Genomic DNA, 12,903 nt, shown 5'->3' with positions numbered 1-12,903 from the left:
ATGGAATTTTCCAGGCCAGAGTACTGGAGTGGGTTGTCACTTCCTTCTCCAGGGGATCTTGGCAACCCAGGGCTCAAACCAAGGTCTCCTGCATCTCCTGCACTGCAGGCGGAATCTTTACTGACTAAGGCACTAGGGAAGCTTATAACTACACTAGACCCCTGACTAAACCTCTTTCTTCCTCAAAAATCATCAGTGGGTCTCCATCAACTACCAAAGTCCATATTCAAGTCCAGTATTCAAGGCCCTTAGTAAACTGGCACTCAGCTGACCTTTTCATGTAATTTTCCATAACTCTCTTTAATATGGTCTAACTTGCAGGCAGACTAAACCACTCATCAAACTCAAATATCATGCCTCTGCATCTCTATGTCAAAAACCTACCTGTCCTTTACGGTCAGCTCAAAGATGATCCCTCAAACAACACCTCCCCATTGACTCACTGGAAAAGACTCTGATGCTGGGAGGGATTGGGGGCAGGAGGAGAAGGGGATGACCAAGGATGAGATGGCTGGATGGCATCACGGACTCGATGGACGTGAGTCTGAGTGAACTCCGGGAGATGGTGATGGACAGGGAGCCCTGGCGTGCTGCGATTCATGGGGTCGCAAAGAGTCGGACACGACTGCGCGACTGAACTGAGCTGAACTGAACTGATCCTCACTACCCCACCCCCACGAGGACTACTTTCTCCTTTCTTCATGGTACTTCCCACAGAATGCCAGAAAACACTGTCTTGATACATGAAAAGGACTGCTACCAATTCTGAATACCCTAGCAAGTTAAAACAGAGAAGAATTTTCTCTCTCATTTTACATACAGAATAATCTCATTCCTTTCTGTTGCTATGGTTCTGACTGCTAATTAGAAAAACGTTATCCCATCAGACAAATTCTCTAGCAATTTTGGAATGGAGGAGAGCTCCACATTTTTTTTCTCCAGTCTCTTACATCTAATAACAACAGATACCATTTACTGAGAGGCTGTTAGAGCTCAGGCACTGTGCCAAGCATTTTATATGTATCATCTCTAAGGATGAAACAGAACCACTATTAGTCCCATTCAACAGAGAAGCCCAAAGGAGAGAGAGAAACTGCCCACAGGCACCCAGCTTCCTAACTGCATAGTCAGAATCTGGGCACTGGATGTCCACCGCTACTCTTGTATTCCGCATCATAGATGGGAATCCTGCAGGCCTGCTCAAATGTGAACTCCAGAAAAACCAGCAAGGACAAAACACATTCCTTTCTTTACCTCTCTTCTTTAAATGGTTTTTAAAGTCACATACTTTTAAAGAAATCCATGACAACTGGACATGGCTCTTAAATCTTGCCACATAAAAAATGAAACATGATTACTGCTTCGTTTGGACAAGGTAAGAATATACATGGCCTACTGCTCTGGATATAATGCTTTTCCACCAAACATTCCACGGCAGTTATAAGTCAAACTAATGCTGCACTTTAATATACTGTTCTGAGATCAATTTTTCAATTAGTATTTATTGCATAGTATTTTTTAATGTTTTTTTCTTTCAAACAGAGGCATTAAATGGCTGCTTTTGACTCAACTTCCAAATTATTGAACCACATACACCAAAAAAAAAAAAAAAAACTGATTCCAGATGAGGTTCAAAATAACTCTTCCAAAAAAAAAAAAAAAAGCCCATGAGATTTTTAAGTTCAGGCTTCAGAGTAAATAAATTATTCCCATTCCCTGTATTTACACAATTGAGATAATACTAAACAGGCATTCAAGAGACTTCCTTCACCAAAGTCCATGTGTGAGAGGCCAACGCATCTATGACTGTGGGGCTCCTCCGTTCACAGAAACCTTCACATCAAACCTTTCTTCTCAACCAGGATAGTGCACCCTGTAATATAATCACTCATGTATTTTTGGAAGGAATGGTTCCCTTTTCTATGATGAGAACTGCTTTTTAAACGGATACTTACAGTTATCTTCCACATCTTTTTTACTGTCCTCTTCTGCAGGGAACACTTGATTTATGAGAGCCAAAAATGTCTAAGAACCAAAACAAGAGCTTATTAGACCAGAAGCTTATCAATGGTAAAGACAAAGCAGCTTAATTGTCTGCATACACTGAAATAATAGCGATAATATGCTCTTCATTAAGATGTAATACCAGATCCAACAAGTCATTAACACAAAAGAAGGATAACTTCAGTCCAATATATTATCCACTATTACTATGAACATGGAATCAGTAATAGAAATCAATAAAAAGAATCCTGTGCTCTAACACCCAGAGTGGCACAAAACAAGAAATATGTTAATACTAGCACACTGCATAGTACACTACACAGGCATGTTTTTTAATAACTTCTCAAAAAATAAAAATTTTAATGTGTATATATACTGCAATTTTGTTTTAAAAAAGGAAAAAGTAACAGCCAATCAATCAAATACACTAACAGACTATAATTTAATTAATGCTACTGTCTGAGTAAAATATATTAGAGACAAAGTCCTATACAGGAATGTGTCAAAAATACACAGTACTGAAAACTATTAGGTACATAAAATTACAGTTACCTATGAATAAGTCTGGGTTTACTGTATCACTTAAATGCTATGGCAGAAACTCTAGAATTAAGATAGTATCTTGTAAGAAAGAAAGAATGATCTCAAATTACATCTAAAGAGAATTAAATTTTCTCCATGCCATTCTAATAGTTGCTTATACATTTCTATTTCTCAAACAACTACAATTACTCTTATGGCTGAAGTTCCGAACCATCCATATCAAATAAATCTCTAAGGAAAAGCTGCTCAATGATTTTAGAATAATATGTATAAATTCTATATATGAATATATATACACGCATATAAGACAAGGCTACTGCTACAGTTTACAGAGTAAACTTAAAATCAGGCTGTTTGTACTACCACCACTCAAAGTCATATCCAAATTAGAAAACTGTTATACCCTGAAGACCCTAGAAGTTAATTATTCGGAACCCACTACACATGTTCTTAACATTATATGTGAGGGAAGGTTTAAAGGATAAATCACAAATAGAGAACTAATCTATAATGTACATTAAGTATATTAATGGTGCTATAAAACAATCCACAATTTATAACAATGATTCTACAGGAAAAACACATTCAGAAATAGCTCCTGACGTCACAGGGCTACGTGCCACTTTCACAGCCTCAGCCACGAGGCTAAGGCCTCCCCAGACTACAGGTGTTGGCTCTGTTATGTTTGGAGCCTCTAAGAGGTCAGAAAAAGGGCTGTAGGAAAAAGCGTTCCTGCAGTGGGAAGGGGAAGCTCAGAGCTGAAAGGCCTGTTCAGTTCAGTTCAGTTCAGTCGCTCAGTCATGTCCGACTCTGCAACCCCATGAATCGCAGCACACCAGGCCTCCCTGTCCATCACCAACTCCCGGAGTTCACTCAAACTCCCTTCTATCGAGTCGGTAATGCCATCCAGCCATCTCATCCTCTGTCGTCCCCTTCTCCTCCTGCGCCCAATCCCTCCCAGCATCAGAGTCTTTTCCAATGAGTCAACTCTTCCCATGAGGTGGCCAAAGTATTGGAGTTTCAGCTTTAGCATCATTCCTTCCAATGAACACCCAGGACTGATCTCCTTTAGAATGGACTGGTTGGACCTCCTTGCAGTCCAAGGGACTCTCAAGAGTCTTCTCCAACATCAATTCTTCAGCACTCGGCTTTCTTCACAGTTCAACTCTCATATCCATACAATAACCACTAGAAAAACCACAGCCTTGACTAGACGGACCTTTGTTGGCAAAGTAATATCTCTGCTTTTTAATATGCTATCTAGGTTGGAGAAGGAAATGGCAACCCACTCCACTGTTCTTCCCCGGAGAATCCCAGGGACGGAGGAGCCTGGTGAGCTGCCACCAATGGAGTCGCACAGTCGGACACGACTGAAGTGACTTAGCAGGCTGGTCATAACTTCCTTTCCAAGGAGTAAGCATTTTTAATTTCATGGCTGCAATCACCATCTGCAGTGATTTTGGAGCCCCCCAAAATAAAGTTTGACACTGTTTCCACTGTTTCCCCATCTATTTCCCATCGAGTGACGGGGTCTTAGTTTTCTGAATGTTGAGCTTTAAGCCAATTTTTTCACTCTCCTCTTTCACTTTCATCAAGAGGCTTTTTAGCTCCTCTTCACTTTCTGCCATAAGGGTGGTGTCATCTGCTTGTCTGAGGTTATTGATATTTCTTCCAGCAATCTTAATTCCAGCTTGTACTTCTTCCAGCCCAGCATTTCTCATGATGTACTCTGCATATAAGTTAGATAAGCAGGGTGACAATACACAGCCTTGACTGTACTCCTTTTCCTGTTTGGAACCAGTCTGTTGTTCCATGTCCACTTCTAACTTGTTGCTTCCTGACCTGCATACAGGTTTCTCAAGAGGCAGGTCAGGTGGTCTGGTATTCCCATCTCTTTCAGAATTTTCCAGTTTACTGTGATCCACACAGTCAAAGGCTTTGGCATAGTCAATAAAGCAGAAGGAGATGTTTTTCTGGAACTCTCTTGCTTTTTTGATGATCCAGCCTGTAGTGAGCCCTTAAAGCTAGTTTCTCTCCATCTTGTTTCATCCCCCAAATGACCACCAGCCTCCACCTTCTTCCCCCTTTACCACTACTCAGTGAGAAAGAGGAAATTTGTTTCATTAAGGCGATTGTTTTCTCTTAGAGGGAGGAGGCTTTTTCTCCTCTCAAGAGATTGCAGTAAACACCTACCACCCAGCAAACTCAGTGCATCCAGCTCCACGGAAACATGGGCAAAGGAAACCGCCCCCGTCCTGAGAAGATTACAGTGGAGTAGGAGGGGGGAAATGTGAACCAATCTCCAATCAAGTGTTTTGGAGGTTAAGGATGTACACCACTCCTCAAAGCAAAGAGTCATCAACAGTAAACTTGACTGCATGGGAGGAGGAGGAAGAGACAGAGCATCTGTGGGAAAATTCCAGAAAGGAGGGGACTTCAGTCAGTCCTGAGAGATGGATTAGTGTTTGCTGAGCGCAGGGCTCTGAAGAGCGGCATTCCAGGCAAAAGGAGTACTGTGAGCAGAGACACACAGCACCACCCGGACCCCTAAGGACCGAGGGCGAAGGTTTGCAAGAGGAAGAGAAAGACACACAAGACCCAGGGTACAGCAAGAGTATGAGGGGGAGACTGCTGGCCGACAAATACAAGACTAGCAATGCAGACTGGGAAAAGGAAAGGTAGCCCTAAATGCCGTGTGCCCAGGGCTTTAGTCTGAAGGCCAGCCAGCTGCAAATATGGAACATGAAGTCAACCGAGAGGTTCAAGACGGCATTTTTAACAGAATAAAAGAGATCAGAAAATATCAGAATGCATCGCACATGAAAAAGACGTTTCATCTGAATACATACACATGTGTGCTGTTGACATGAAATATCTATTTGTTATCAGTACACATACACACACACGTGAATAATACACCTACCTAATGCGATTTAAAACCTATTTATTACTATGTGCCACAACTGAAAAACTTTAAAAGGCACTGCTATCATCTAAAACATGCTCCCCATGAGAGCTAACCACCTCTTCCACGCTTCCACTGTATCAGCAAACAGATCTGTTTAACTTGTCGACTGCTTTCTGTACTTTCTTAATTTTCAAATGCTGATGGTCATTACTCCATGAATCATCCACACAAGAGGCTGCTTCTCTTACAGACATTTTTAACCACATGGTTGTCATGACACTTTATCATTTATTAAGACTCTGACCAGGAAGTAGGGAGAGGGGGAATTAAAAGAAATCACTGAGAATTTGTTCACTTTCAAAAAAATCTGGTGAAAAGAAACTTCAATTATAGAAATAATCTATAATCCATATGGTTTTTATGACTCCACAATGTAAATTTTGTGTTTGAATGGATTCTATGTGTGCACTTGACTGATACTAACAAGGCACAGCAGAAAGCACATAAAATATTTAAAATACAAAAAGCATAGACCCATAAAGCAAGTTTCTTCCATCCTTGAACTGAATACTTGTGGATACAACAGAATACATATTAATATAACAGAATATAACTAGGAAATGTACTTTTCATTTCATTTTGTGGTTTTTATTTACTGTGCTAACAAAATATGTAAAAAAAAAAAAAAAAGACTCTGAAGGACAAAGAAAGGCTCACTACATTTCTGTCACTTCCCCCCAAATATACTACTTTGGAATACTGATAATCTTGAGTTAAAAGCACTTGAGAAACAGCAGCTGTAACAAGTGCACTCTGACCCTTTTTATTCCTGAAAGCAAGAGATAAAACTCCCACTTGAAAGGTCCCTCCCTCTACCAGGGGGAAAGAGACATGCTTATCATCAGGGGAGGGAATGGAGGCCAAGAGAAACCTGTGCAGAAAAACCCTGTCTTGTCAGACTAACCCTGGCCCTCCCTGCCACTTCTCCACAATTCACCACCCTTAGCCCAAAAGCCCCTGCCTTATCAATTCTTCTCAAAGAAGAATTGTTTCTTTGTCTGAAAGACATAAAAGCCTCCTGGTCTGGTTACTTCTTTAATTCTTCATTCTCTTGTGAAGGCTGCCACGTTCATGTAAAAATGTGATAGAAGTCATATGTGTTCCTACTGTGAATCTGTCTTATGTCAATTCAATTTTCAGGCCAGGAGATCCAAAAGGGTAGAGGAAAATTTTTCCTCCCCTACAACTTCAAATATATACAAATAATTGAGCTTATTTTTAAAATTCTTTCTTTTTTAGAACATGTACCGCATTGTTAAGTACAAATAGGTAGTTGTTAATAAAAGGAAAAACTAGAAACACTCTGTCTTTTCTTTCCTGAGGGGATCTTTAATTGGCCTCCTCTAACATGGCACATTATATATTATGCATTTAGGTTCCTGGGTTGTTTACAGTAACAGAATAGTTTTCTCTGTGAACAGACCTCATGAGAGATCTACCTTGTTTTTCTAAGGTTCCCAGAAGGATGGCAGTCATATGGCATTAGTTAACCATGTATCAGTAGAATATAAATTATTCATGAACAATGGCAGAGTCTAAAGTAAACAGAAATGATATCAACAAATTTAAGTTAGAAGTCCTACTTAACAGGAATATTTATTAAACTTAGAAGAGTGAAGCTCTCCCACAAAACAGGCCCTACAGTCTCCATGAAAAATGAAGACTCCAGGTCACTTTTCCGCCAGACTTTCATTTTGTTATGCAGTCTAGTCTGTGTCTAAGCCTAAAAGGAGACAGATACCATGTGTACAAAACAGAAATATGCTTTTAGGGTTTAAAAATGCCATTACAACAAAAAACAATAATAGATGGTTATGTTTAAGACTTAAGTACAGTATCTTTCCTTAATAGAATTATTTTTATTCTAATCACACAGTAAACTAACTAAATAAAAAGTTTTTAAAAAATAATTACAGAATGGATAAACAAGGTTCAATATCCTATGATAAACCATAATGGGAAAGAATATAAAAAAGAATGTATATATATGTATCACTTAATCATTTTGCTGTACAGGAGACATTAACACATTGTAAATCAACTATATTTCAATTTAAAATGATTTTTTAAATTATTCAAAAGCTAAAGCAAACAGCAAAATTTCATATCATTCACTTTTCATATTTTTACTTGGTAACAGGTTGCATATATCACAGATATATATTCATAACTTCAGTTATATGGCATCAGGAATAAAAATGGTACTGTTTATATTTTATCACATAGCTATTTCTTCTTAAGAATATGTTACTTACAGGCTCACTAAATTATTATCTGATTTTAGGAAGGGATATCATTTACCCCCTGGAGGTCTATACCTCTAATTCAATCAAATGACTAGGTAGAAAACTATGATTCACTCCCCAGAAAACTGGTTCCCTTTATCTGAGCTAAAAAAAAAAAAAAAAACACACACCTACTTCATTAAAAAGGGAGACACCTAAGAAGTGAGATTTTGAAATCGTTCTGAGAAACTTCTTACCTTGCCTTTTTGGCCCAGGGGCTCAATAGTTAAGCTGTCGGGGCCAATATCCACGATGTTGCCCATCTGAAACCCCTCTGTGGGGTGCGGGGCCCACACGGGCCTTCCGTCCTCCATTTTCGAAGGGAGCTACCACAACCTCCTGTTTCAAAGGAACAAAGTAACGTGAATCACTTTGGAGTTTTTTGGTTTTTTTTTTAAATAACAATCTTTCTTTCAGTTAACAAGTAAATCACAGTTCACAGAAAGACACGAGCACCCCTGCACGGGGAATCCTCGCCCCACCCTTTACCGACTGCACCGAAGGACCCAGCAGAGGCTGCTCCACCCAGGGAGGCACCTACTCTGCCACCGCCTTCCTCCGACAGCGACTGCAGAGAGCTCACTACACTGTGAGCAGGACAAAGCAGAGAGCAGCGGCCACAGCAGGACAAACCAGAGGGCAGCGGTCACAGCGCTTACCTCCTGCCCACTCTCAGCTACGCTAGCACCTCCTTACTTAAAGACACCTAAAGACGCTTGTGTCCACACTCTCCTTCCGTGTGGCACTCTCAAATCTGCGATGTCCCCCGTGGATTCATCATCAGGCCTAGCCCCTCATGAAGGATAAGGATGTCTGGTACATGGTTCAATCGAAAAGCTGCTAACTGGTGGCAAGTCGGCAAAGTGTTTGCTGGTTAATGTCTTCCAGGCCATGGTGACATGATGGGATCTGCTGTCCGAAAAGCAGTCAGTGTGATCATGGTGGTGGTGGTTTAGTCGCTAAGTCATGTCTGACTCTTGTGACCCCATGGACTGTAGCCCACCAGGCTTCTCTGTCCATGGGATTTTCCAGGCAAGAATACTGGAGTGGACTGCCATTTCCTTCTCCAAATGTGATCATATTTAAGTGCAATTCACAGTTAAGAAATAAACTGAGGATTCTCCACAGAAGTGAATGAGCAACGCTGCTTCAGATCTGGATGACCACACCTGTATCTACACACCTTCTTTAAATAATCATATCCAGTTCCAGGGCTTTAAACAGAATCTGTATGTAAGTGATGGGCTTCCCTGGTGCCTTAGTGGTATAGAATCTGCCTGCCAATGCAGGAGACATGAGTTGTGATCCTGTTGGGAAAATCCCCTGGAGAAGAAAATGGCAACCCACTCCAGTATTCTTGCCTGGGAAATCCCATGGATGGAGGAGCCTGGCAGGCTACAGTCCGTGGGGTCACAAGAGAGTCAGATATGACTTAGCCGCTAAACAACAACAGTTATGTGTAAGTGATACCCAAATTTACTCCTCCAGTCTGTAACACCACTGAATACCCAGGTATTTGCCTGCATGCTGGACACCTCCTTATGGAGATATCTGACAGAGGCAACATTGCTATTAGTATTGTGCTATTACTCTGTTCCACTACATTCCTTATGTCAGTAAAGGCACCAGCAACATTCAGTTCAACCTGGAGTCACCCTCCGTTCTTTCAGCTCCTTCCAAATCCTCATTACCCCCTAATCCGACAAGCCCTACCTCCAATAGGTATCTTAAATCCACCCACTTCTCTGTAGCGCTCTGCCATCCTGGTTAAAACCAACATGCCTTTTACCAGGACTCCAGTAATTAACTTAGTTGCCTACTTCTACTCTTGCCAACACTCACAGATCACCAGAAACTCCATTGAAAGTTAAGTCTGATCATGATATACTGGCTGCATCAGGGCATGGTCCTCTTGTGGCCCCAAGGCCCAGCACGAAGCAGGCGACTCAACACACACTGAGAGAATGAAAGAACTGTTCACAGTTTGGTAGCCTAGGAGGAACTGAAAGGTCTTAAAGTCTAGGTTTGAAATGAAGCTCCACCACTGTCTGACTAGCTCTTAAGTAAGTTAGTTAATCTCTCTGATCATTATCTTCATCCTTACCCATAGGTGATAATATCACTTACCTTACAGAATTGCTATGAGGATTAAGTGACATAAGGTTGAGATCCCCACTCTAGTGGCACCCAACTGTTGCTATCAACACTATCTTCTTCCCTTACATTTCCCCACAGGCTCTTTTTGAAGCCACCAATAAATTTCAAGAAAAATGGTCTTGTTAAGTTCTACATACAAAGGGAAACTACAGGACAGTTAAGAGGGATCATTTAGGAATCATTAAATATCTGGGGGAAAATCACAATAAAGCAAAACCCGCACAGTTCAAAAGAGAACAGCAAATTTCCTGGAACTATTCAAACTGTTTTCCCATTTTGAACCACTTGCTGCAGCTTCCCAGTTAAGACAACAGACTTAAAGGAGACTCAAATGCATACACCTACTGTTGTTCCTTCATCAAACTCCTAAATCTACTGCAAAAAGGTTCTGTAAAAAGGTATCAGTCCACAAGGCAGGGAGAACCCAGGAGACGACGACGACAACATTCCGGAAGCTGGGAAGTAAGCGGCTGGAGGACAGCTGACTCAGCACACCCGAGAGCCAAACCCCAGATCTGGGCGGAAGAAAGACAAAAGACAGCCCAAATTATACCACTGACACTCAAGAGACTTAAAACGACCGTCTTCTAGGAGCAAGGGTGAAAAGAGCTCTAACATAAGGGAGACTACACAGAAACCCTCTGAAAGAGACTTCCTAATGCCGGCCACATGCTCCATACACTGGGCAAACCCCTCCTCTCTCCCATCTTTGCCCCAAGAGAAACCTAGAGGTTCCTCTCCGAAGGAGACAGAAAAGTGTTAGTCACTCAGGCATGTCCAACTCTTTGCGACCCCATGGACTGTAGCCCGCCAGGCTCCTCTGTCCATGGAACTCTCCAGGCAAGAATACTGGAGGGGGTTGCCATGCCTTCCTCCAGGGGCTCTTTCTGACCCAGGGATTGAACCCAGTCTCCCACATTACAGCTAGATTCTTTACCGTCTTAGCCACTCGGGAAGCCAACAGAGGGTCTCTGGAAAGAGAAACACCAGGAACAATGAAGGGTGTGCAGACCAAAACTTCTCTTCTTGACCAGACTTCACTGGGCCTCTGAGCCCTCTTCCTGCTGAGGCCTCAGCTGGGCCTTCCGAGGCTGTCCGGTCCTTGTTAAGCCTACAGAGGCCAGTTTAGCAAGAATGCTGTTAAGCCTGTTTAGGGAAATTCCCTCACCCTTGATATCTTATCAAGTTCCTCATCCCTCTGATATATAAATCCTTAATTTGCCTTCAACAAGAGCCCCTTTAGTTCAGTTTAGCCCCCTACCTGTGCAGTTTCCACTTAGATTTTTGCATCCCCTGACCCCTGCTCACTGGCTCCAAGTCCCCAGCTGTCTTTGCTGTATTCCAAGTGGAACTCAGTCTCTCTCCCTACCGTAAACCCCCTATTATAGACTGAATGTATGTGTCTGCTGTGGACTGCATTGTATTCTTCTGAATATTCATACGTTGCAGCCGTAATCCCCCTGTAACTGTCAGGAGACAGGGCCTTCAGGAGGTAATCCTGGTTACATGGCATCGCCCAAATCCAACAGGACTGGTGGCGTGGGGAGTGTTAGTCACTCAGTCGTGTCCCAACTTTTTGCGACCCCATGGACTGCAGCTGCCAGGCTCCTCTGTCCCTGGAATTCTCCAGGCAAGAATAATGGAGTGGGTTGCCATTTCCTTCTCAAGGGGATCTTCCCAACCCCAGGACTGAACCCAGGTCTCTGCACTGTAGGCAGATTATTTACCATCTGAGTCATCAGGGAAGCCCCAACAGGATTGGCAGCCTTACAAAAAAAGGCAAGAGAGCCATCTCTCCACCTCAGTGTACATATGTAGGGAAAGGCCCTGTGAGCGTCCAGCAGAAACGTAGCTATCTGAAACCCAGAGAGAGTCCTCACCAGACTCCAACCATGCTGGCACCTGACCTCAGACTTCTGGCCCCCTAAGTGTGAGAAAATAAATGTTTGTCTAAGCAACCCAGTCTATGGTATTTTATTATGCCAGCACAAGCAATCTAACACACTTTTATGGTCCTAAATAAAGCTGTATTTGTCATCTTAACAAGTGTCAAGATAATTTTTCTGTAAGAACATAACAGCAGAAACAAAATGCTTATTAGGAGGTAAAAAAAGTAAAGTTGAGGCAATTTTTTTTCTTCAGAAATCCAAGGAGGGGAGAAAAAGAGAAAGTGGGGGCAAAAAAGAAAAATAAAAGGAAAAAACAAAAAATTACACAAAGATTTCAGCATCAAAATACCAGGAAAAGCAGATATCCTGCATCCTTCAAAATAAAGAGGGGAGAAAGCTTTGAAATATCCAAAGAAAACTCACCAGAACTGAAAGCCCTGATTTTCCAGAGTCTAACCAAAATGCCCATTAAATTCTCAACATAGTAACTGAAAACAGATTCAAAAAAAAAAAAAAAAACCAGTCAAATTTCAGAACACTAGAAATAAAGAGAGGTTGAACATTTCCAGAGAGATGAGAGGAAAAAGGAGAAAAAAACCTGAGTCATACCCAAAGGATTATGAATCAAAATGGCTTCAGCAGCACCGAAAGCAGGAAATTAATAAAGCAATGTCATTAAAGTTCTGAGGGAAAATGATTTCCAACCTAGAACACTTAGGCAAGTTACCAATTCAAACTGGAGCAGTGTGACTCCAGAAGAGCTACTTTGAGCACCGTTATCAAACACACCCACTGCCTTTGAACCAACCCAGTCTGGCCCAGACTCTGACCTGAACTTATCTTACTCTGTGTCAATGCTATGACTTGTATCTGGAGGGGTGCTAGACACTCACTCCCCCTTCTATTAAATTAAATATTATTTTATATCAAGGGCAAAGTAAAAAAGTGAAAGTCAGCTGCACAGTCGTGTCTGACTCTTCACTCTTTGTGAGTCCATGGACTACAGCCTATCCCACTCCTCTGTCCATGAAATTCCCCAGAAGAGTACTAGAGTGGG

General features: G+C 41.8%; 1 protein-coding gene across 6 annotated transcripts in view; it reads right to left on the bottom strand.

Moving 5' to 3' along the window:
• Positions 1-8,114, bottom strand: part of MYO6 (myosin VI) — a 100,145-nt gene extending 92,031 nt beyond the window's left edge. For all 6 annotated transcript variants that reach the window (XM_068985496.1, XM_068985495.1, XM_068985498.1 and 3 more), the window contains exons 1-2: positions 7,998-8,114; positions 1,956-2,025 (exon numbers count right to left, since the gene is read on the bottom strand). In XM_068985496.1, coding sequence (XP_068841597.1) covers positions 1,956-2,025; positions 7,998-8,114 — 187 coding nt within the window. The remainder of the gene's footprint in view (positions 1-1,955; positions 2,026-7,997) is intronic.
• Between the last annotated feature and the right edge of the window lie 4,789 nt (positions 8,115-12,903).

This window comes from Capricornis sumatraensis, chromosome 13, assembly GCF_032405125.1.
Source record: "Capricornis sumatraensis isolate serow.1 chromosome 13, serow.2, whole genome shotgun sequence".
NCBI lineage: Eukaryota > Metazoa > Chordata > Mammalia > Artiodactyla > Bovidae > Capricornis > Capricornis sumatraensis.
The sequence above is the reverse complement of the archived record's forward strand: the minus strand, read 5'-3'. Positions and strand labels throughout refer to the sequence as shown.